This window comes from Mycteria americana, chromosome 3 (genome assembly GCF_035582795.1).
Source record: "Mycteria americana isolate JAX WOST 10 ecotype Jacksonville Zoo and Gardens chromosome 3, USCA_MyAme_1.0, whole genome shotgun sequence".
Lineage (NCBI taxonomy): Eukaryota > Metazoa > Chordata > Aves > Ciconiiformes > Ciconiidae > Mycteria > Mycteria americana.
In genome coordinates, this window is record NC_134367.1 from 111,274,855 (window position 1) to 111,300,576 (window position 25,722).

At 43.7% G+C, this 25,722-nt stretch overlaps 1 protein-coding gene across 1 annotated transcript in view; it reads right to left on the bottom strand.

The window, feature by feature from the left end:
- Positions 1 to 571: 571 nt before the first annotated feature.
- The window catches only part of TOGARAM2 (TOG array regulator of axonemal microtubules 2), a 30,652-nt gene continuing 5,501 nt past the window's right edge, over positions 572 to 25,722 (bottom strand). Inside the window, 14 exon segments of the mRNA XM_075497437.1 lie at positions 572 to 816; positions 3,097 to 3,183; positions 8,787 to 9,003; positions 10,198 to 10,396; positions 11,059 to 11,162; positions 12,114 to 12,231; positions 13,324 to 13,482; positions 14,703 to 14,938; positions 16,738 to 16,843; positions 18,498 to 18,639; positions 20,762 to 20,929; positions 22,138 to 22,297; positions 23,211 to 23,401; positions 25,261 to 25,307. Of these exon segments, the coding sequence (XP_075353552.1) occupies positions 572 to 816; positions 3,097 to 3,183; positions 8,787 to 9,003; positions 10,198 to 10,396; positions 11,059 to 11,162; positions 12,114 to 12,231; positions 13,324 to 13,482; positions 14,703 to 14,938; positions 16,738 to 16,843; positions 18,498 to 18,639; positions 20,762 to 20,929; positions 22,138 to 22,297; positions 23,211 to 23,401; positions 25,261 to 25,307 (2,179 nt within the window).

The following is a 25,722-nucleotide window of genomic DNA, read 5'->3' on the forward strand; positions in this document are numbered from 1 at the left end:
CCAGCAGCTACCAGAGACTTGTAAAGGGGCTACCTGGCAGCTTCAAACCGACGGTGTACGCTGGCACATACAGTGAGCTGCACACCCTCCGATAACCCCACCGCGTATCATCCGGGCTAGCAGGTTCTGGTTTCTCATTATCTGCTTCCCAAATCAAGCCATCTAATCCTATATCCCCAATGCTTCCAAAGCCCATTTCTTACTTTGTAAGTAAATATATATATATGCACATCTCTTACTTGTTAAGTATGTATATAAAAATATTTTTTTCCTTTTTACAGTTACAAATTGCATTTGCATACTGGTTTTATTTTTTTGGTATCTATGCAAGCTTCTTAGGGAAGATGAGCTTAAGATAGAAAACTTTTGAAAATATTTTCTTTTGGTTTTTTATTATTTTTTAAAAGCCTACATCAAAATGTAACTTGTATATCTGTAGCTATAAACTCTGTAGGGTAAATTTTGTTCTTCAAACACATGGAATAAAACCAATGCCACCGCCACATCCACCTTTGCCTCCACCTGTCCCACTCAGCACCTCTCCATTAGCTTCCCAGAGCACACCAAGCTTTCATTCAACATTCAGGTCCAAAATGTTCCAGAGGTTTTTCACCACAGACTGAGACTGGCTGGCGGCATGGTCCTTCAGCCTGGAGCCCATCACATCGTAGAGGCTCTTTGCAAGCTTGGTGACCACAGCCTTGACATTGCCACTTCGGATAGGCAGGGCTCTGTTTCCCAGGAAGAACCAGAGCACAGGCAGGGTGTAGCGCTTGACAGTTTGGGGTTTCCGGGGATAAACAGCTGCCACAAGCACTGCCAAGCAAGAGAGACAAGCTTCTTAACAACCTTTAATGCAAACAAGTACCTACATTTATTTTTGGTTCTTGGAAGCCTTTTCTGGCTAATATCAACAAGCACAAAGAGCCCGATGATCCAGAAATAGGCAACAGTGGCTGGGCATCCACTGAACAGAACAACCAACCTCTGAGGACCTTGATTTCTCCAAATCAGAGGCTTTGTATCTGTGATAGACTTAGCAAAGTGAATCACTTCGCAGGTGATTTACATTTTGTAAATCATTTCACTATCCACTTCTGCATTACACATGACAAAAATGTCAAATCACTGTTTATTTCCATTAAGAAGTTGTCTAAACCAGCTGCTGAAGATTTTGAAATGCAGCTTAGAGAGGTAATTGAAAGATTTCTAATAAAAAGGATGATTACTTTTTTGTGACCTTTGATGAAAAATGCCGAAAGTCTAATCTGGCAGTTCCCTTTGCTCAGTGGCACACAGCAAACAGCAGTATTATATCACACTTCAAAACTCCAGCCCACAAAAGACGTGTGCTGCATGACAGTTTTATTAGAAACATCAGTGACTAACTGATGTCTTTGGCAGAATGGTCTAATTTGAGCTTTTTTCCCCTCATACTTGGTGGCTTCTAATGAACAGCTGTTTCAAACTTCAGGATGTCTTAGATAATTGCCCAGACCCCATTGCCATGGCATTTGAGCATCTCACAAGTTTAATGGCATTTACCCTCACAAAGTTCCCTGAAATGAGGAAATAGAGATAGAAAAATCTTACACAGGGGGCTGAAATTTAACCAAAAAACAAGCATTCCCTCTCATTCTCTCTGCAGTCTGCTCTCAGCTCATTTTATGAACTGAACTATATTAAATACAAACAAAAATTTACTACCAGTAGGCTCCTTGCATGGCAGATTCTGCTGAGAGATCAAAATCTGAAATGGTCTGGAGACAGAGTTCTTATTTTCTGTTCAGTGGAAATGTTATGCAGTAACCATTTATTATTCTGTAGTGGAAGGACCTTAATTTTCTCTATGCTGTTAATCTAGCATCAGTCATCAACATTTAAACAGCTCCTGAAAGTACCTAAAAACAATTCTGGTAAGCAGGAAAAAGGTTATGGTACCTATTTTAAAATGGGAGTCCATTTGAGTTTAAATGCTATTAAACACAGTGGTCACTATGGAGCTTCAGAAGAGAAAGAGCTGTCTGTTCCCACTAAATCCCAGAGAGAACATCTGCTCTCTCTAAAGCAGTCCCAATTTATGTTCAAATGCTTTATTTGAAAAAGCGATTAAAATAACTGTAAAACTAAATTCTATGTTTATGGAGATTTACTTTATTCAAATTATCTTTAAAGGCCCTTTTACATTCTATATGGCTAAGGATGCCCTTTTGAGATTCATAATAAAGAAGCAAAGTGTATTAAACCTTGGATTAAAAGATGCTGGCATAATTAGCAGTGGATTTAGCCCTAATTAAAGCAAGGCTATAAACAGTCTTCTCTAGTATATACTGAGATTATCATTTTTTCCATTCCTTGGCTATTGCTGACATAGCAAGCTACTGTTATAAATCAATTATCAGCTGCATTTGTAGTGTGTTGGACACCGTTGATATAGAAATAGACTGTTTGCACATCCTGCAATGCTCAGAGTCCAAGGTCATATCTGCAATACAGGCAGGGAGCCTCAGTGGGTTGGGCTGAACTGCCTGCTTCTGCTCCTCTGCCCCCAAATCCTGCCTTGCACCAAATCCTTGCCTGTAATATGTGCGTTGAGTTTTCACATGCGCTATGACCCCTAGGCTCTGCAGGATTCAGCCTCCAAAGTTTCCAACAGGAAAACAAGAATCCTGTGATGACAATACAAACTGATCCTCAGAAATACCAGTTGCCACCATTTTTTCTAAAGGATGGTCTTTCACTTTAGAAAAGGGACCTCTTACAGACCTCCATGACCTTTACTGTACTGTCCTTCAAAGAGAGGAGCCAGCCAGGGTAGTTTTAGCCCCTTTCTTTCCTGGAGGCAAGTCCTAAGATGCCCCAGTGAGAGAGCTCCGTGCTGGAGCCCAACTGCCATCCTCATCTCACATGCTGCAAGCCTCCGCAGCAGTCAGGCAAACCCCTGCCAAATATACCTACTATGTGTATTTCACAGGAGCTCAGGACGTTCTGGTGTTTTATGAGCTACTGCACTGTCTATTCAGAGGCATTCCCTCTAAATATTCCCTCTGAAGACTTCTTGACTTAGAAGTGGAGATTAGCTGAAGCAGGCAATACCTGAGAGAGATTCTGTGACATCCAGCAGAGCTTGGCCACTGAGGAAACACACACGCTGGGCAAGTGCTTGCAGCAGCAACATGTTATCTGAAAGAGAAACATGTATTTCTGCTCACTCTTCTGAAGTTATTTAAAAAAAAAAAAGAAGGAAAAAGAGGGAGGGGAAAGGGCAGGGGTAACTGCATTTTGTAAAATAAAGTAAATTTCTGCCAGTTTCTGAGTCCTTTTCATCTTCTTTCCTTCCAGCTTACTTGGGAGGATTTTAAATTCAAAAAGAAAAGCTCTCATTTCACATCTGTAAATCCAAAGTTGACTGCTCTACAAGGAGCTGTGTTAAATATTTCACATCAGGGTCCTCAAAATTTAAATCACATGTAAGCAGTGAAAAGGTTTTGTGTCCCGGAGCTTTGCAGAAGTGACCTCCTCCCTCCTCTAAGGAAAAGGGTGAGATGGCTCAAAAGTCCACACATCCATTCACACTTTAAGGATAAGCTGGTGTTAAATCTTTAAGTTACCTGTTGGGATCTATGAACAATACCCCAAGTTACTCTTACAAGAGAGAATTACTGCTCATTGCCAACACCATCCGCTCTCAGGGGCTCTTGTAACATCTCTGAAATCAGATCTTAGCAGAGAGACTGGAAAACAAACTGATTTCCCAGTTCTTGACTGTCATATATATTTTCGTTTTTCCTATGCTGCCTGTTGCTGACTGGGGTCTTGTTTTAATTTATAAACTGTTGCCTGGATTGGTCTTCAAGCCTCCAGTCTTACCACTTTGATAAGCCAAGCAAAACTTTTCTTGGAGGCAGAATGTACGTGGGATGCACTACAATACCTCACAGTGTCACCAGGAGTGGTACCAATAAAGCAGGCAACCTGCTTCTGTGGGAACCACTACAGAGCCAAATCCCAAAGTGGTTTTGAGTAGCACTGTGCTATTAACTGCTCCTTTTTGCATGAGATATAAAAAAGAAGTCCCTAATGATCTTCTTGCAAGTGTGCAGTAAAGAACTGATCCTGCTATCCTAATTAAGCTTCTGCTTCGGTAATTATGCTCTTCTCATTCACCTTTTTAAACAGACACTTCACTTTCTGCCTCACACTCTTGCAATATTGGCAGATGCTGTTTCACACTTGCTGTTCCTCCCCATGGGAGGTGCTGCTTTGAAAAAAACGCCCTGAGATCTTGAAGGAGCACAAAATGTTAATTAATCATTAATATCGGTATCTACCGATGGATTTTCAAGGGAACAGTTTGAGTTTTGGGTGGGTGAGGTGGAACTGTTTGTTTGCTTGGTTTTTAGGAAGCTAAGTGTATAGGCACTATTCACCTTCCAATTTAAGAGTTTCAAATGCCCTGTGCATTTTGAAACACTAAAGCTCGAGTCAATAACAAATTTACGCAGCTAAGTACCCATTACTTCAGCTGCCTTGAGAGACCTAAAGACAGAGGAGCTTTTAATGGCTGTTAGAGGAAACAAGGCGCCAAGCAGTACAGTTCTTATTAATTCAGCTTTAATTCTCTGCACTACATATTAGCTAAACCTGTTGGCCACAGGACAGGCAGCCCAGCATTTGCAATATGAGCAAAAGAAGAATCTGCTTCTCCGTGCTCTCATTTTCACTGCAGTTCCCTCTTTGCTATGTTAACACCTACAGGGGAAATTTGCCTTCCCCTCTTGCAGAGGGCTCATTCCTCTGGGAGCTACTCAGGCTGCTGGCCTGACTCCATGCCCTGGCATCAGGCAGGGGCCATCTGAAGGGCATTTCTTTCATGACAGAGGACAGGGTAGGACAGATGTCAGAGGAGAGCAAGATCTATGTCTTGGTCCCATTGCAGTAGGGCTTGATTTGCTGATTCACCCCCATCGACAAGGTGGCTCCCTCAAGTGGGATTAGGGTCCCAGGTCACAGCTAATTAATGTGTGTGGCCTTCAGCTGGGGACATCCAAGCCAATGTCAGGGTTAAGCTAAATAAATGATTCAGGCATTATTTGGAAGGAAATTAGTTTGTTTGCAGGTAGAATTTTGGTCTCAGGGATGGGGGTGTTTTGGTTTGGTTTGGTTTGGGGGTTTTTTTTTTGTTTTTACATTGAGTGATCAAGCAATTTTCTAACCAGCTTGCATTTTTGCATGGATCATTAAAGGTGACAGATGAGGAAGTCTCACCTAAAACTCAGAATCTGAGGCATGTCAACACAGAGCCTCGAAGCAATAGCTGGGCTCTTAGCTATGAAACTCAGTAGAGCAACGGGGCAAGACATTGCACTCACCCTAAGCTAGGAGCGTTGCACAATCCTTTAGAGTTCGGGGGGTGGGGTTGTCATTTGCCACTTGATTTTAAATTGTAAAGGCAGACAATTTTAAAGCATATGGGAAGGTTTCACTCATGCATTGTTCCAGTAGAGCCTTCCTTCCCCCACTAAAGCCCTAGGTGTTGAATTTTGAAATATTTGTGATTCAGTGGCCCGTTTGAATTTTTGCAAACATCCATAAAAATGAGCAGAACCAAAAAAATATATCCCACCTTGTTTGCTTGAACCTGTCTCTGGGTAAAGTCAGTGTGATGAGAGACATATATGCCTTGCTCCTGTTCTGACATCTGCCAGCACAGAAAATATACAGTGATCTCTCAGAATTGGTGAGAGGGGAACGACAGAAAGCTCCATACAAAACCCTGAAGGGATCTGTTTGCCACATCCTCTGTTAGCAGGACTCTGCAACTTTTCCCCAACCTTCTCCCAGGCACCACAGAAAATGGGTAAGGGCCAAGACCAGTACAGGTCTCACACCATTCTCCCCACTTCATGATCAGGAACAACCCTATACTTGGGACACAGAAAGGCAGCAGGTCAGCAAATTCACTGAGTTCGCAAAGCAGCTGATGTGGAGAAAGTTGTTAATTCCCCTTTAAGATCTGCCTCTTCAACACTAAATTTATCAGGCATATTCACCCAGTGCTGCATTTTCACAGCTGACATAAATCTGCGTGGCAAGGGAATTTACAGCAGACCTTGGCTATGTAGTTATTGGCTATAGCCATCTTGCCCCATGCAGAACAACATGTGGAACAAGCCATCATTTACAGCTGGATTTATACCTGTTTGTTCTAAAGAAATGAACTTGGCAAATCATAAATTCCCTTTTAAAAAAAGAAGACAAAGAAGAAAGGTGGAAAATAGACAGGACCAGCTAATGCTTATAATGTAGAGCCTTCCAGGAAGCTGTTCTGCAGAAGCTCTGACGGGCCAGTGTCCCTTCACGCCAACAGCAAAGCAATTCATTTGGGAAGTCAAATTGGGCCCAAACAACCTCCAAAAATCCCTTTGTCCCTGAATTCTAGCAAAGTTGTACTCCAGGATTTATTTTCAGCTCCTTCTGTACCAAAGCAGACAAGCAACACAGAGCCAAAGGCTCCTGGGACTTTGGGGAAATGCTGGTACACATTCAAGCCTGTCTGGGAACTGGTGCATAAGGACTGCACCACCACAGCTTCTGGTTACCCAGTTCACCGGTTAGCCAGCAGGAATTCACGTCCTTTGATATATAGCATAAATGACACGAGTGATCTGCAAACCTGGCATCAACCATGGAACCCAAACATTATATGTGGAACCTGCTTTTCTGTAGTAGATTTTAATCAGTGTAAAAAAACTCCTGGTGAACACTCTTATTGATGGTATTCATCTCTCCAAAACCAAACTCCTTGCATGCGTAAGTACGCACACACCAGGTCTCATCTCACATTTCAACAGAAGTCAGAGCTGGAGTAAACAGCAGATGAAGAGCCCCAGGGACCCTGGTCACAGCTGCAGTGATGACAGTGGTAGCACAAATATTGCCAGTGTGCTTCTGAATCTACACCAGAAGATCAAGAGGGAAATTCAGGCCTGGATTCATCTCACCAAACTTTAAACACTTCACTGAGGTTTCAGTGGGCAGACGTAAACACCTCCAGCAAGCTACACAGAGCAGCCTGAGACCTCCTCCTTGATGAAAATATGTGCAAAAAAAACCCCCAGGTAACGTCAAAACCTCTCCACTAGATCCTTGCAGCTGGATCCCCTGGAGGGATGCATAAAATGCCTAAGAGTAACCTAAGAGTCACAGAGAACAACACTGGCTACAGTCCTGGGTCTGGTTTTCAACTGTGTCCCCTGGCTGCAACCAACCCTACCAGCCCCTTCTTCACTTAGAGAGCCACCCAGTTGTCTATCCTTGTACTCATTGTTGTGAATCATTAATATCAACCATAAAACTGAGGTGAGAGAAAAAAATCTTAGTATAATCCCATTCCACTTTACTCCCATCCTTTCATTTCTGCTTTTCTGACTCCCTTATTTTTAGGTTACTGCCTCCAAATTAAGGCAAATTGAAACCTGTGGCAGGTGAGGGGAAGCAGGGAGCTAACATCAGGACAGTGTCTCCATATGCTTTTAAGAAATACATACTGCCCACATGCGTACAATCAGTTTCTAGAGCAGATCACAAGGGAATAATTCCAAAGACACTGACAAAAAAGTAGCTGTTAAAAGCTGTTTTAATGAACTGTAAAGACACCAACATAGACTTCTGTAGTATTACTCATGAAGGAACATGCCACTGCATTTGCCAGTGCACAGCATGCAAACACCTAGCTTTTGGACAACGATAAGGGATGGGCTGGAAGTGCACTCTGCAGGGCAGGTGCTCCCAGCCAAAACGAGCCTGAGGATCCCTGAGACCTTCAGCATGACCCTGGTAGGCAGCAGAAGACATGCTGCACAACCTGCAGCGGCCATATGGTTCAGGACACAGGGCAGATTGGGACCTCACCCTCTCCTTACTGCAGGTACATATTTTACATCAACAGGCATACTTGCAGCCCATGCTCAAGCATCCAGGGAAGGGGATGATAATGGGCTCCTTACCCTTCTGGAAGAAGGGAGCCAAGACATTTCTAACCCCACACACGTGGAGACCTCCAGGCTGACTACGGCACAAGCATTTCATCCTTCATCTGATCTCTGCTATGATATTTCATAACACAGTATCTTATTAAATTGAAGGTCTCAATCTTTGAATTCAAAAGGAAATTTTCCTTTGGGTTTTACATGGCTAAACTACTACCTAAAACTGCAAAATGAGTAACTGAGGTCAAAGCTTTTCATATTGGTGTCAGCAAGGGCCAGACACATCTGCTCAGGAGAGCCACCACTGCCAGAGCATGGAACGAAGCCCAGTGAGAGCAAAGAGCCTCCACCATGTGTTTCAAGGAAAAAGCACATTCATTTCATCTTGTTTTAGTGGCTGTAAACTTAACAGAATGCACATCTGAGAAATCCAGTTCAATATAAACAAAACACATGCAGTTTCCCAGGAGGAAGGGGGAAAAACAGTCATGACAGATGCTAGTCACTTCCCTCATGTTCTTCTGGCAGGAACTTAAAATAATCCCTATAATGTCCTCTCTGCTGAATTAATAATCAGACATATGATCTAGGTGATAAGCAGCATCCATTCAGCTGCACATCACAACATGATACAACAGATTGGGATAGAAAGAATGCAGGCAGGACTTCATAAACATCTTGCAGCAGCTGGATATTTCCACAGACAACAGCAGCTATCAACAGACTCAGTGTTCACTTGACTCTGAGATGGAGAAGCCACATTTGAGGAGAGTCAATGTCCGAGGTTAGCCTTACCTAGGTGAGCAATGGATGCTTCCAGCGCTTTCACAGCTGCAACATAAATCCCCAAGTGCTTTGAGTTCAGGTTGTCAGTGACTGCTGCTACCAGAGAGACCAGCACTGGGTGTAAGGCGTCTCTAAGCATGGGTGTCATCAAAGCCAGCGCCTCCAGCGCCTTCTGGTTCACTTTCTTGTTGCAATCCTGAAGTCTCAGGACAAAAACATCAAAAATCTGTTAAGAAAACAAACGACATGAAAGCTGGATTAAAATGTCTTTGATTCAAGAAGGGATATAGAAACAAGTATGCAGCAATGTAAAAGATGAAAGTAATGCTTTCTGTCAGGTCAGCGCTTGCTAGCATAATTTCACTGTTTTCCTGTGGGCTACTCACTGTAGTGGTTGCACAATCTCATGCTGGTTGAAAAGATTTTCACATTTTATTAAGAGGCTTGGGTGGGGACAGGATAGTTCATATGGTGTTTCTCTTTACCTGTAAATCATTAAATTAATCCCATTTTAATAATGCAAAATAGTGTCTTTGGTATAGAGGTACCACATATTTATGATGCCCATTTTTCCATAAAGTTTTCTCGAGTACTGAGGGTAGTTTTGATTTTGCCAAAACTGTGGCTGGGTAAGATCCAAGTTTTGTTTTATCTCTCTCAGGACCTGCGTCTGGAGGAGTGCAGGGCTCTGATGAACTCTTCAGGATCCAGACCATTTGCCTAGCTAGCAGGTAGACTTCTGAAGTTTAATGTGCTGTGCAGTTCTCATCAGAGCAGGTTCAGTCCCTTGACAGCCACATTATCAGGCACTATTTTCTGGAAAAGCGGAAAAAAGCAGCTGCTGGGAGGAGAAGGAAGAGAAGATCTGTCTCTAGCCATTTTCCTCCTCTTTCCAAAGAGGAAAAAAGGACCCCCAGGAAGGGTGAGAACAGTCTTTCCCGACCAAGAAAGGGATGAGGACGGAAGTGAATAGGCAGAGTTGTGTCTGTGCAAGACAAGATAAAGTTTACAGGAGCATCCTTTAAAAAAAAAAAATTTTTTTTTCTTCAAATCAACCCAGCCTTATACTTCTCTCCCTCATCCCAACCCATTTTTCTTCTAGCGAATAATTGCCAAGCTTTCAGTGGCTGGATTTCCTTTATTTCAACCTAACTGTAGTAAGAGACAGCAGGAGCTACAGCAACAGTAAATTCTGTCACCATCTCATGAACAGCACCAATAGACACCTGCCAGAGAAATACATGTGGACTGAAATTACTTGACCTGAAGCCTGGAGTTGAATTAAATTATTTGGGGTGAGAAGGGACCAGCCTGTCCCAAACAACTAGGATGTAGTGCCAAGACACACTGAGTTAAGTTTACTGGAACAGGCTTGGGAAAGGAGCTAATGGGAAAGGATCAATAGAGATGCCCCACATACCTGGACAATATTAGTGGAGATGAACTGAGGGCTGCTTTTGCAGTGGTCTAGGAGGAGCACCACTCCCTCCATTCGTGCCTGAAACTCTTTGGCTGTCAGGAGCTTGTAAAGCTCCATGAGCTGTTCAGTCTCTTCCACAGTCCGAAGTGACGTGCGGTGGACTGTCCGATGGCGTAAGATGGGTACGTCAGAGCCAGATCTCAAACTGGAAAATAAAAACAAGGTAAGACCTTTTGGTGACAATATCTTCAGTTAATTGTGAGGAAAACATCTTGAGGAGACTTCCTAATGATGTGATTTCAGCTAGATTCTGATCTGAAAAGCAACTTTGATCTGATGACAATCATAACAGGAGACACTCTGCAAGTTACATTATCGCTAGTGCTTGCTTAGGAAAACCAAGGCACCAAGGATGGGATTCATCTCATTTATCTTCAGATGTCTTCCCAGGTACTCATTTAGCATCCCTTTGTGGGGAAAAACAGGCACTACTTCAAAGTTTAAATGCTTTATCTTATGGGAGGTGTCTGTATTATAAGGAAATTAATTGCTCTGGAGAAGCATCTCTACAACAGGTATGGGAATCTGGATAAATAGCTCAGATGCATCTAAACAGATGAATCCTACCCAGAGAGATTAAGGGGCATATCTGAAAGGATCCAGAGGATCAGTAACAGAGATAAAAACAGACGCCAGCCATCCCACTACAGTAGTGGGAAGCAGACATTTTTTATCATAGAAATTTGTGGGGCAAGGAAACAATCTCTGGCACAGCTCATCTCCACCAGAAAGATTTTACTGAGGAAGAGACGTGTAAAGCTTGTCATGTGCTTTGTCAGATATAACAGAAGTGCTCAGTACCCTCCATTAGAAGGCAAGTTGTCCTGGGGCTTCGTCAAGCCGCTGTTCCTAGACTTCTTGGGGCCCTTGGCAGATGGAGGTTCACATTTATGGTCTTCTATCCCCTACGTATATATAAAAAAAAAAAAAAATGAATCTATAGAAGATAAAAGAGGAAATTACTTGTTTAAAACAGAAGTTATAACCAGGATCACTGCTACCAAGAAAGGCTTAGGAAAACATTTTATAACTTAGAGAGGGAGACAGGCCAGAGATTCAGTGTATTGTCTACTATTTGTTTTCAATAACCCAAGGCAGGTTATAGGTGCTACCATAATGGGCAGCAGTATAAGATCCTGAATTCATTAGTCTTGAGCACAAATGGGAATAATGTGAACTGGTAGGGAACAAGCCTTCTTAAAGGGAATAGCGGGAAACTTTTGGACTCTGCAGGTTGGCCCATTGTGCTGGGAGTTGATTTGGTTCACACTCACTCTCCCTATTCCTGCACAAAGGCACATTCCTCTCTAGAATGTAAATGGAGAGGAATAAAAAAATAAAAGGATGATTTTCCACTGGATGCTGAATTCACAAAACTTCTTCCAGCTCCACAGTGCATGACAGCAGGGCAGTATTCCCAGAATACAGACAATAGATGTACTAATTATGATTGCCTTGTGCATGTTCTGTATCTTTGGAAATTTTCTTGGCACTACTACTTCCTTCGTCTGTTGCAAAGACTCTATTATCTTCAGAAGCACTATTCTCACTTCCTTGCTTTATTGGGGATAGGGGGTGGGGGTGTTGGGTTTTTTAATGCTTGAAGGTAAAACCATTTTCTCCTACTTCCCTTTCCTGTTTGTGGCTGATATTCAAAATACACCCACTTTATTTCTAACCATACTAGCTCCTTCACTGTCTGCAGATAAACAGGCTAAGGATCAACAGTTCATTCCCAGGAGCAAAATGATTCAGTGGAAGAAGAAAGAGATAAAGAAAGATTAGGTATGATTAATCTCATATTAGCAATCTCAGTACTTTGCATAAAGGAGATGTTTCTCCTGCCAAGCACTTACTTTCTGCTTAATTGTTGCCATAACATCTTCCAAGTCACGTGAGGGGACAGACCGTTTCAAATATCTATCAAATTTTCGATGACTCATCAATATATGCAGCATCTTCCGTCCATAACACCTAACATAGGAAAGAGAGAAATGAATGACTGTTTTTTCTATGGACTATTACTGTATTTTCTCCCTAGCCTTTTGAATAAACAAAGGAAAAGTGTTAATAAAATAAGCTCATATTTTAAACTCATCATGTGTAATACCTTCATGAGAAGGTATTACCTATTCAACAGAGAGATATTTATCTCCATGTATTGCCACTGCACAATGCTGCCAGCTGAACACAAGAGGCAAGAGGAGAACACAGGGCAACAGGAAAATACAATTTCACTCTGAAATTGTGGGTATGCTTCTGTGGTATTGCAGGATCCCAAGAGACAAGTGAAGCACATCTACTGCTTTGCTGTCATGGCTTATTTGCAGTGTCTTGCTGCCACTGCACAATAATTTCCCTTTCTTTAACTGGTGGAGAAGCTAGGACAAATCACCTCATGCTTACTATTTATTATTCTATACTACATGTATGCACACGGGCAGCTAGTTGCTCATGTGTTCTTGCCATCTATTAATGGGAATTTAAATTAATAATCAAAGTAAGTTTTTTTTGGTTTTTTGGTTTGGTTTGGTTTTGCTACTATGAAAACTACAGCTATCTTCAAGAGGAAATTTGGAGGTCATTCAGCCACAGACAACAATATTATACAATGATTGGAAAGAAAAATCTGTGACTATCATAGGCAACTAAATCTGCAGAACAGGTTTAGAAAGACTGAATTCATTGGTTGAAGACAGCTGGAATTTTTCTAGGACAGTCTTAACCTTACCAGAAATAAATGTTTGGGATCCTTCAGTGATGAACAGCAACCAACACTTCAGCTTTACATTGTGCCAATAAGACCAAACAAAATTGTTTGGCTGACTAATCTGAGCTCAGTTGATCAGAATAAAGAATCATTCAAGTCACAGGAATTTGGCAATGGTCCTTCTTGCTGGACAACCTCATGTTAGCCACTACAGTCATTTCCCCAGACAACATTATCCACACTGTGAAGTAATTTTCTTAATATTTACTTTACCTTCCACTCTTTTGTGGTCTTATCATTTATAGCCAGACACCAAATAGTTTTCAGACTTTAGGAGGTGAAATGAAGATCATCACCTTGTGTCCTGATGACAGTCCTGAGCAAGCTTCACCAGCGTGCGCACCAGCAGCTCAGTACTGTCATCCGTGCCCGACAGGAGCTTCTCAGCTCCGATTTGCTCCATTGCAGTCAGTAGGTGTTTGGCTGCACACTTCCGCACCAGGACGTTGCGGTGCCTGAAAACAAGAGAACAAACACTGGGGCAGAGGGAAAAGGAGGGCCACAAGCGCAGGCCTCGGTCATAGCACGGTCCCTGTCATTGTTGGGGGAAGGAGGCATGTGTTCTCGCTGCAATTTTAGCCACCTGTAGAAGATTCTGTCCTCAGATAAACACAAGGTTGGCATTGTACAGAGGGGCTACCTGCAAAGAAGAGGAATTCAGTCTCCCTGGACTATTTGATACTCAATTTCTTTCCCGAAATTAACTCTGAGAAAGAGGGAAATGAAAGACAATTCATGCTGACTCATCAGAGGGCTCCCATTATACAGACAGAGCAGCAGCAGGACTGGGCCTTATTCCACCCATTTGTCTCCAAATTTGCAGACCCTTGAAAAAATCAAATGGGGGAAAAAAACCCTGTGGGGCATGAAGCTGCAGAATATCCAGCAATGCAGCCAGTTCGTTCTTTGAGGCTTGGTAAGAGGTACGTTTGAATGTTTTACCCTTTTCAAAAGCTGAGGAAAGGGTAGCAGTCATTTTAGCCAGGTTGTCCTTTCTAGAGGGTGCCTGTTTGAAACTATCAGGCATAGCACTAATATTTTAAGGCAACATTTACTTCAGCTATCCCATGGGAGTTGGCCTGTGAAGGCGCCTGTAAGGCGACTCACCATCTCAAGGCTAACATGCAGTGTCAATTTGAATAGAAAGTGGAGCTCTAAGGGCACGATCATCAGACAGAGTCCTTTCGGCAGGAGCTGCGCCTGCTGAGCAGGCTGTGCCACACCCAGCGGGTTGTCCCCCATGTGCTCTGTGTCCCAGCAATTAGCCTCCTTATTTCTCAAGTTAATGGCATAATGATGATGCATGGTTTTTCCCAGCACCTCTGTGGTTAGCATTATGAAATATCAAAGGGTGCTCACTGCTGGAATTGCCATTGTCCCTCTTCCCGCAAAGCCACAAGGCTGTATCACCACCCTTTGCAGGGACTTTCGCTTCCCCATCATTCACCACGTCTAGGCAGTGTTGACAGACTGTGAGAACAAATAGGCTATAGTAGAGCAGAAGTAGATGACAAGAGGAAGGAAGCAAGGTTCATCAGAGAATCTAATCACTAAGTTCACAGAAGATGCAGGAGAAAGGACCCTTCTCTCCCATCATTCCCCTTCTGCCTCCTGTCTCTTCCCCTTACCCATACAATTTAAGGTGAAGGATATTACTAAGAGAAGAATGACATACTGGACTCCACTAGACATGAGAGCAGTCATTGCTCGTGCAGGCGTCACACTCCCCACCATGATCCCCAGGGATCGATTGGCTGCTTTCTGAATGAACTCGCTGGTGTCCCCCATCCTCTGGAGCAAGACCCGAGCAATCTCATCCACCTCATGGTCCATGTGCTTCTTCATGGTCTTGAAGAGGTCTCCAAGAGTGCCGATTGCAAAGCGAGACACCTTCGAGCGGAGGTTGTTCACCTGGGGAAGTCATGAGGGGAAACGTAAGAATCACGTTGTAAAGAAAATCAGTTCCCCTAGACAAAAGTCCCAGGAAACAACAAGACTTCTTGCTGTGTCCAGGTGCAACATAAGAGCACGGTAAGAGCAGAAGACCACAAGCACAGAAACACACTCTGATACCAACAACTTCTCTGCCCTCAGGCCCACTTATACAATACAATTTTAATGAGACTGCAGGCCTAAAAAATAGTGTTTTACCTAGAACAAAGTGTGCTACTTAGCCCATAATGTACACTGCTTTGATTTTAGGCCCTTCTATTGAAAACAAACAAACAAAAAATTAAAGCAAGGGCTTATCTTTATGCAATGCATAAAGATAAGATAGAGGAAAAGTGGTATTTTCCTCCTGTCAAAAATTGCCGCATTGGCAGTTTGAGCACTCAACTAGGAAACAAAATACGGGCTCGAGTCTACAAACCAATTTGCAGCAGGGACTTGAGTCTATCTGCTGTTCCGTCTACTAAGGAGAACCCTAGCTGTTGCACTCCAGGCACTCGAGGATCCTGGAGATCACATGCAATTACAGCTGTGATCAGTGGGGTTTTACAGCATTCCGTGCTGCTCTGGAGTGATCCTTGCTTCCAAAAGGCTCTCCCACAACGGTAAGGAAGAAGCATCTGAGAGCCATGTGCTTAATTTCAAAGATACTTTGAAGGACAGACCAGTGGTTCTTTCTGCCAGACTTAGTTGTGCCTATTAATAAAAATGAACAACCTAAGTGCTAGAAGTGCTTGTGAAAGCAAAATCTGGGACCGGAGTGAAATGAAAGCTGAAAGATGTCTCTGCACATGCGTGTGTAGAACAAAGAGGAGGAAATTTCCTCAGAAATATAAAAGTGATAGAAAAATCAGATGAGCTAAGCTGAAAGGGCTTTTTCTCCTAACCACGATCTCAGAGCAGGATAATCTGAGTCCTACACATCTAAACAGAAAGGTTTGAAGAGTCCAACGACACAAGAGGCATTCAAGCCTCCAACAACATTAAATATTGGATAGAAGGACTGATTTTCATGGAAATGAGCTAAGTCTTACTGTCTTCTGCAAGCAAAGGAAAACTTAACATATTTGGCAATCGTGTAGGAAGAGTACAAGGCAGCTGGTTCAGGCTGCAGACAAGTGCCAAGTTGAAAATATAGCCACAGATTTTATTAAGGAGTTTAGGTTGAAACCTCTGGGTTAACTGAGAGATGTGATAGTGGAGCTGTGCACAACTGCCCTGCAAACCCCACAGCCAGGCCGCTCCAAGCACCCAGTGGCTGCAGTGCAAAATTCCTCTGGTGCACGGAGGCAACAGATCAATGGAAAGGGCAAATTACCAAAAAGCATGCAGAAAGGAAGAAGGAGAACACATCATCAGGAAACACTGGAAAATAAGTACTGGCAGTTGATCCCCCAGGATGCTGAGGAGCAGGAACTGGAGGAAGCTGGGAGGCAAAAAGCTGCAGTGTTTAATTACAGCTTGGGCAGAGATTGGGGCTGTGGCAAATCACCTGATTAGTGTCTCAGCTTCTGCATTTGTATATTGCATTATAATGACACCTAGCTCAAAGAGGAGAGAGGTGGATGCCCTACATACCAGTAAATATAGCTACATGTACAGACAGATCATACAGGTAGGTGACATAGCTGTTAGAAAAATGAGGTCTAAAAATAGTAATGAAGGCAGACACTGAGCACACATGTAAATGAACAAGAACAGATCTACTCTATGCCCCATGTACAAGGTACGTGGGACACAATTAAACACAATGTTCTTACCTCTTTGGTAACTGCCAAGGAAATGTCATGAAGTCTACAAAGAAGGACTTCTGAGTGGCAGATAGCCAGACGTCTGACACTGAAGAGTCCCTTTGCCTTCTGCTGCCTGAAAGGCAATTACCAAAAAGATTGATTTTTCTCACCACCCAAGAACTAGGCAGCACCCTCTGAAATTACCAGGGTGTCCGCTCAAACAAACAAAGGGAGGTGCTTCTCATATAGCACTTAATTAAATTGTGGAACTTGTTGCCACAGGATGCTGTGGCAGTCAAAAGCATACATAAATCCAAAAGGCAAATAGATGGTTTCAGAGTGGATGGGTTAATTTGTGGCCATTAAATGAGACAGCCTTTCCAAAATCCCTGGCACGGAAAGTCCCCATGTCGCTGCTTACTAGAAGCTGGGAGACTGTGCCATGTTTCTGTTTCTTGCACTCTCCCTGGACCCTGTCCCTGAGATGCAGTCCCACCTGGCTGTTACTGGGGCATTTTCCCTCCTCACCGTCCCCAGAGGGCAGTTCAGGAGCGAGAGTCTGCATTGCCACCCCATAGCTGAGTTTGCACTCTGCAATCTAGTCGTGTGTCATTGTCGTCCCCCAAAAAAAAGCAGTATGTCATAAAAGATTCTACAGCTGGGCAAGAACAGCCACAATGCTGGATTTTCCAGAAAATCCCTGCTTAAAATAACACTCACAACAGCAACATGTTATTTAAAAGTAGTAAAACCCCGCATCTTTCAGCACTTCCTTTGTGAAGGACCTGAGCTACGCAAAGGCACATGATGCAGTCACTGGTTCACCAGGGCTGCAGGGCAGGCCTGGGGACCCATCCCCCCCGGGGGCCATGAGTGTAGCCTGGACCCCCCACACCTGCAGTAGCTCTCTGCACCTCACAGGGCACCAAACTAACAGGGAAGAGAAAGGAGAGAGGGGCAAAACAAAGCAATCACACAATGAGATGCATCATGGAAGATTTTTCATGGTTTTCCCAGTGTGAATGGAGCCCTAGTTGAGTGTATGCTGACCCAGAAATCAAGAAGACTACCAATATCACCCGAAATTTGTAGAGTCTCCTGCTGTCTGTGTCTAATTTCAGGACACACTGTGATTATCAACAAAACATCTTTGGCCCATATTAAGCAGTGAGGAGGAAAAACTTTAATTCTAAAAGTGCAAGATTCCTAAAGGTTTTTTTTTCTTTTTCCTTGTCTTCTGCCATGAGCCCTTCAGGAGAAATGACAGGCTGAGTAACTCTGCACCGTGTCTCAGTCAATTTCTCAGAAACAGGAACTCCCCATAGGCACTGCTGGGACTCAGGTGCAGGAGGGCACAGGGAGACCCTGTCTCCTGCTGCTGCTGCTAGCAGCAGGGCCAGAGATAAATCCTTACTCAGTCCCACATGGGTGAGTGACCTGAGGCCCCCAAATCTCTAAACTCAAGACCACTTCCATCCTGCTTCTGGCTTCAGCCAGTAAATCATCTTGTTCCACACCTTTATCTCTTCCCTGAAGATATCATTTGCAGCTACACGGAGCAGAAGGCAAAGCTAGAAAACAGCATGGACCTGCTGCGGCTGTAGCACGGCTCTGGACCAAGGCAAATAAAAGGCTGCACTCGAATCTTTATACTGTGACTGCTTTGGAATAGTTTCACTATTTCCCTGTGGACATCTAGGCTGTCTGGGCTCAGAGGCATTAGAAAAAATGTTTCTAATTTACATTTACACTGAGAGGGAGAAAGAGTGAACAGGGTGCTTTCTTACCAGTCGTCGCTGCTGAGCCATGTGAGCACGTTGAGCAGCTCCTGCTGTGGGCGAGGGAAGGGTCTGGCTTCCCGGGCGTCCCCACACTCTGGCTCTTCTCCCTGCTCTGGGAAGTCCAGAGCAATGGCCGGCAGAGAGTTTGCTGTAAGGAGAGGGTCAGACACCAGCATCACATACCCTGGGGCAAGGCACTCCACCATCAAGCAGACTGCAACCCAGTCTCCCAGCCAAGATTACATATGGGTGCAAACTGCAACTGGCTCAGAGACTTCCCTGCTGTCTGGCTCATTGCTTTCCCCAGCACCCAACCATCTCCCAGTCACCCCCAGCTGGGCACCAGCTCCTTGTGTAAACCCGAAAATTGCACGCACAGAGCCAGCTCCCAAGTCCGTATAGGTACCACAGCCAGCTTGCAGATTCAGGGTGCTGCAGAGCTCACGCTCACTGGGAGCCAGTGCCGCCCAGCAGGACTTGCTACCCCAGGAGTAAGCTCCTGAGATGTGCACATACCTCCCTGTATCACCTCCCTGTTACCTGGAGCACTGGGGACAGAGGCACCCTCTAACTTTCCGAGGAAACACCTCCAGCTGCCCCCAGTGAGCACCGAGCCTGAACAACCGAGTCCTGCTGGGCTCGAGCGAATCCCCAAGGAGCAACCACCAGGGAACAGTGATACCTGACCCTCTAAATCTGGCAGTGCCTCTGTTTCCATTTACTTCAAGTATTCTAGACAGAAGGCAGCTGAGTGCACATACATTTTAGCATACTATTGGGAAAGTAGTAGTTTATGGATTTTGCTATTTTCCAAGCATTATGAATATTTACTATTTCAGAGGTACCCACTGGCTGTATTTCGAAAATGCTGAGGTGAAATTTATTTGTCATCAAATGTACTTGTTTACAAACTGTGCAATGCCGAAGCTTTCTCCTGTGGAAAAACGCAATTTCTAGTCTAGATAGTTGTGACAAAAAAGCCTTCCAAATGTGAACTGAGAATAAAAATATGTAAATATAGATGCAAATTGTTGGCAAACACACTCTCTTGATGATAAATATACAAGGTATAAGAAAATTTGGATGACAAATGCATTTGTTATGAAACCTATTTGTCATCAAAAGTACTGTAGGTCAAAAATTTCATGTCTTGCACTCAAAAGCTCATTTTCTAAAGTGTAGATGAAAACATTTGAGCTGTCTAAAAGTATTGAGTACACATATTGCACAGAATCTAGATGAACTGCTATGGACTCTGTAGGGTTTTTATGCTACCTTGCGTGTTCTACAAAGTATGGAGGATGGAAGAACTGTAAAATAAAAAATATTCAGATGGGGACTAATTTGGATGTCACCGATATCACTGTCACTGACATCACTGATGTCACTGCATGAGTATGTACAAATACACATCTATATTCAATATGAATTGGAGAGCCACGTCAGACTAGTACTGGTCAATTTTGAAAATCGGAGCATCACTAGAAAAAGCATTCAAAGCATATCATTCCTAGCTCCCTTTTTCTTAACTCACGCTACTCAGGATCGTAACACGAGGTAGGCTACCCACAAAGGAGAGACGAGAATCACTATGCGCTCACTATCTGCTGTGTATTTATTGCAAGTAGCAAACAGCCTGGCAGCACCAGGCAGCCTCTCCTGTATGTCATCTGCTACACACAGCCACCGTATTTGGCTGAGGTGACAGAAGAGGCACTGCTTGTTCCCGGCTTGCATTGCAGGCGGTGGGATGAGAGAGGCTAGAAGGCATTAAGCACTTCTAGGTGCAACAGCATGATTGTACCAAGTCACTAATTTCCATGCAGAGACAACCCTTGCTGCAACAGTAGAAAAGCTGGCTGGAGAGCCAGACAGCAGCATAGGCAGAAGGCCAAGAAAGTGAGTGGCTAATTGATCATGGTGGTACACATATGTGCACAGTGAGCACACCCTGCCGGACTGCACCAGAGCTCAGCCCTGCAGTTACAGCTGCCTCCTGGCATCAGTGTTGTATTTTGGACTAACAGTATGGGTAAAGCTAGAACTTAAGGCTTTACCACTACTTTATTCAGCTCAACTTTCCAATGGATATGTAAGCACCAACTGCTCCAGTATCACAAAGCTGGAGTGGATCCAAAGCAGGTTTGCTCTCAATCCTCAGGACAGGCTTTGGACCCAAGATCCTACCTGTGGTTGGGGAATGAGGAGGCAGTTTGTGCTCCTTGTGCAAGGAAAGAGCTGGTGTGGGGGCTGCAGCGGAGTGGGCTCACCTGAGGAGTTGCGCGGGAAGCTGTCACCCTGGCTGATGCTGACGGGGATGCTGGGCAGTGAGGGTCTGTTGACCCGCTTCCTTAAGGCAGTACCAGCTCTCTCTTTGCGTGCATTGCTTGTGCTGGGGGAAATGGAAACTGTCCCATTGACAGGCGGTGGGCCAAAGCCTGCAGAGACCGAAAAGGACCTCGTAAGTGGAGAGTGCTGGACAGGGTGGCTATGGGCTTGGAAAGGGCTAGGAAATCTTGCTGGACCTGGGTAACATCCCTTTGTTGTCCCAAACAACTCCAAGCATAACAGTTGCACACTAACGTGGGACAGTGATCACAGAGTCATAGAATCATAGAATAGTTTGGTTTGGAAGGAACCTTTAAAGTTCATCTAGTTCAACCCCCCTTCAGGGACATCTTCAACTAGATCAGGTTGCTCAAAGCCCCATCCAGCCTGACCTTGAACACCTCCAAAGAGAGGACATCAACAACTTATCTGGGCAACCTGTTCCAGTGTTTCACCACCCTCATCGTAAAAAATTTCTTCCTTATATCTAGACTAAATCTACCCCTTTTTAGTTTAAAAGCGAATGCAGTGATGCTTTACCTAAGAAATGAGGAAAACTCAGTACCACTTTTCTTTTGCTTTCCTGCTTCAGAGGCTGGATAGGAAAGTTACATTTCTGGGGCTCCCACCTCAGCACTCCTCACCAGTACTTCACAAAACAATAGCAAGAAAAAGAGCAGATAACCTTGTCCGATGCCCTTGGGCTGAGTGCTGACTCCTAAGTTCGCTGCTACTGCACTCATGGTAGTGCGTGCAGCAGTATAATCAGAGCCCGTCAGTTGCAATTAAGTCAGTAACTCTGCTTGCTCGTGTGGGTAAAACATAAGCACTGGCTAAGGGCTCCAGCAGGGCTCTGCAATGTGAGCTCCTCAACAGGGAGTGGTGTGAGCAGGATAATCTGTCCTATCGTGTGAGCAAGATCTTTTGTGTTTTAATTAGAAATAGTTTAATTTTGTTTCTTCCAGGTTGCACCTTGGTTGAAAAGCATTCTTTTGGACTCACTCATTCACCTTTCCTGGAGGCTGCTCTCAATTAGAGAGTCTAAAACCCCAATGTAGTTTGCAAGACAGAATTACCTAGTCTGAAAGACTTTATAGGAGAAGCGGGGAAGGTGATACTCTGTGACTGGCTCAGTGCGGGCCATGGGCAAGACACTTCATGTCTCTCTTTTTCTTTGGAAAATGGAAATAAATCCTATTCTAACTTCTACTAAGAAGCAAGTGTAACAGCCTTCCAGTCTGATTTCATAGACATTTGCAACACTATGCAAATAGCAAGCAAGTGAACAAAGAGGCCCACAACTATAGCAACTACTTACTTTCTTCGGCTGCGTCCCCAGGGTCAACACTCTCTGTAGGGAGCTGCAAGGACTTTTCCTTTTCTCTCTCTTTCTCCCTCTCTCTACGCAAAAGCTCCATCTGTCTCATTCGCTTCTCATGTATTTTCTTCTGAGCTGACTTGGACAAGGTAACACGGATCTAGTTGTAATGGAAATACATCATGGAGCATAAAGAGCGATACATAAACCATACACAACACTTCATCAGGAACACAGTGGTAGAGTGTCATCATCTTTCATGCAGCTCCATGTACATCCCAATAGCTTCAGAAGAATTCCTCCTTTCCTCACCTTGGCATACAATTACACCCAGTAATGTATAACACTTCATTGTCATAACCTTCCACTGGTCCAAGATACTGTTTCCCAACCCATGTCAGGAAGCCCTGCTTGAACCAAGAGAGTCATAGGAATGCTCCAAGACGTATGAAGAGCTCACATTGCCAGTGAACAGGCAGTTCAGTTCCTACAGGCCAGAGTAAGGGAATAAAAACCATCTGCAACAATCAGGAATGAGAGGTAATTTGCTGTTTCTTAACACTCATGGCCAGTAATTGCAGATACTTCCTTTCTTCTGAAGGACTCAGCTGCTCTCTGAAAACACAGGAGTCCAAAAAAGGAGTCATGTGAAAACAAGTTTGAGAAACATTGGTCTTAATAAATAGAAAATTTGAGAATGAGAGGGCTGTGAGACGCAGCAAGAAAGGTAACCAAGGAAAAGCAAGCTCTCCCATTTTATTTTGCAGCATTGCTTACACTCAACATTATAATCTTTGCTTCTGTGCTTCCGAGCGTGCGCTTTGCACGTGTTCACTGATGTGTAACTTGCTCTGCCATTCAGATCCGCTCTAAATTGGCTTCTTGAGTAACCTTAGCACCATCTCCCAACCAGTGACTTCTGCACCAGTGAAAATACTCAAGCAATTGCTCTGTAGCTGTCAAATATATTCCCAAGAGAATCTGCTCCCCAAGAAAGGAAGATTATGATTTTCAGTGACATTTTGTGCTAAGCACTGAACAGTCACTGAAAATGAAGCCTGCTCAATCCTTACCCTTCCATTGTTGTCCTTCAAGTCATCATCACTCAGAAGGCAAGGGCTCATGAGATGATCCATGTCCTTGGCCTGGCTGAGTGGGAGGCCTGTTAACTGGGACCCAGGTTCACATAAATGTCCGGCAGACTTCACGCCACCAACAACACGATGCTGGAGAGCAGGCAAGACGGGTTCCAGAGTCTGGAGCTCTGATAAGACATGGATATAGATTGTGTACAAGAACAGCAAGGAACATACCACCTCTCCAAACAGATGGGGTACTACCATATTGCACTGGCAGCATAAATTACATTACTCTGTTGGCCATCAGACTCAAACCTACTGCATGATAAAGGCCTCAGCCCTTGGCTTCTGGTGAGCAGCTGTGTTTGATAGAGAAGAGCAGAGAAATGGAGATTGCCCTTGCTAAAAAGATTCTTATCTGTTCCTATCCATTTTGATTTTAGTAAATATCCTCTTTTTCCCAATTACTAAAAGAACTCCTGGTTTTTAATAGCTATATGCCTTTGTAGAGGTAAGAATCAACATTTCCTCTTCTTTGCTGGAATATTTTAGAGGGCATTTAAAGAAAAGCTTAGGATTGCTAGAGTGTTACCAAAACCAGAATTGTGTTCTTTACGCTAGAGAATTCATTTTCCCCAAGGAGTTTCATTCTAAATTGTAGCAAGCAAATCAGCCCACTTTCTGGGCAGCCTGACTAAAGGCTGATTTTCTTAATGGGAGTAGCACAGTGCAGCTCATTCTGAGCTCCAACAGAGCTCTTAAAACTCAGAGAGCTAATAATTTCTTACATGGCTTCACAGATGATAAAATCATGTGATAGCCAAGCAGTAAAAAAGGAATAACTTTCTTAAATCAGGATTTTTTTCCCTGTGGAATGGTCAGGTCAATAATAAAAGAGAGAAAGAGATGGTTGAACACTATAGCTCATTTCTAGTCCAGAATGTATCCAGCAAAAATGTCACCTTACTTACTCAGCAATACTTCTCTCTAGTTGCATTCAGCATCCTAGCTGCATATCAGCAATAAGGGAATCAGTTCTATCGGGCATGCCCATTATTTTGCAGAACTAACACTGAGCTGAGGGACCAGTGGATCCTATCCCTTTTTCTGCATCAGCAAAATTATTTCTTAAATTCTCATCTCTCCTATCACTACAAACCCACAATGGCAAAGGGACATCAACTGTGTCACTGAGGTTTTCAACTTAAAAGTATTGGCTGACACAGATGCACCAGACACTGCATTTTGTCTTGCAGAACTGTTATTGCTAGTGATAATGCAAGGCAGGGAGAGGGGAGAAGCCAGTAGGCATCTCCTGCCGCAGCCTCAGTTTGCAATACTGACATATGCAGATAGAGTAGGGGAAGAGATTTGTAATCATAAACGTAGCATATGTGGTTTGAGGTAAAATGAGCACAAAGGAAACCTCAGCTCATTACTCAGCATTTAATTTAGGCTTGCGCTTTAAGAGGACGGAAAGCTCAGATCCTGCATAGGCTGGATCCTTTTTTAAGTCTCTTTCTCTGCAAATGGAAAACTCACAAGGACTTCCTATCACACAAGGTTTCACTATTTCTCCCAGTGCAAAAATAGGCAACGTTGACAAATCTGTTTCAGATCTCAAAGGGTTCGGTTCAGAAACTGCTCCAAGGGAAACTTTTCTCCTTCAAGTGTAGGAGGAAGGAGTGGGAACATTTCTCATTTCATGTGAAATGTCTCGTTTTTCTCTACTCTTTGTGACTTCAGAGAGTGTGCAGGGAGATAAAAGGTATGAGCATGAGGTAGAGGAACATTTTCTTTTCCTGCTGTGCATTTCCAGGGCCCTGGAATACCCCTCCATCTCCTGCCATTCATAACCCCATGCTGGAGTCATTTTCACTGGATCACCAGAGCACATTTCCCAGTGACTGGGCTCTGTGGGAGCCAGCTGAGCACATCAAGGAATTGAAAAAGTTACAGGATGGTTTTCAACCGAACTTTCACAGTGCCACCCATGGGTCAGGATTCCTATGGTCATTTTAGGACAGCCATGCCCTGTACCTACCTAGATATTTAAGGGTGTTCTCTTCACTTCTGCTGCTGGATCTTCGCCTTAATAGAATTGAGGATAAAACAATATATGAGGAGACAGAAAGAGAAGGGGGATAGCATTAAAGGAGGCAAATTTTCTTAGCATGGTCATTTTGATGAAGGAGAAAATGCAACCCATAAAACCAACAGTATGCAAAGCTGATTAATTGCCATTAAACTTTCAGTTGCTGGAATTACACAGAGCTCATCAAGCTCCAGCTGAAACACAGGAGTCATTCCTCAGTCTGGGCCTTAACTATCCAACTCTGCTGTTTTCTTTTGGAGCTAAGTGGCTCTCACTGTTACATACATCCTTTCTGAATCAGCAAGAGATGTTAAGCCCGTCATAAGTCTGTACTGAAGGCAGCTACCTTTATACTGCTGTAGAAGCCTAACTTTGCCTGGTCATGACTTCAGCTGATGACAGTATCTTGTT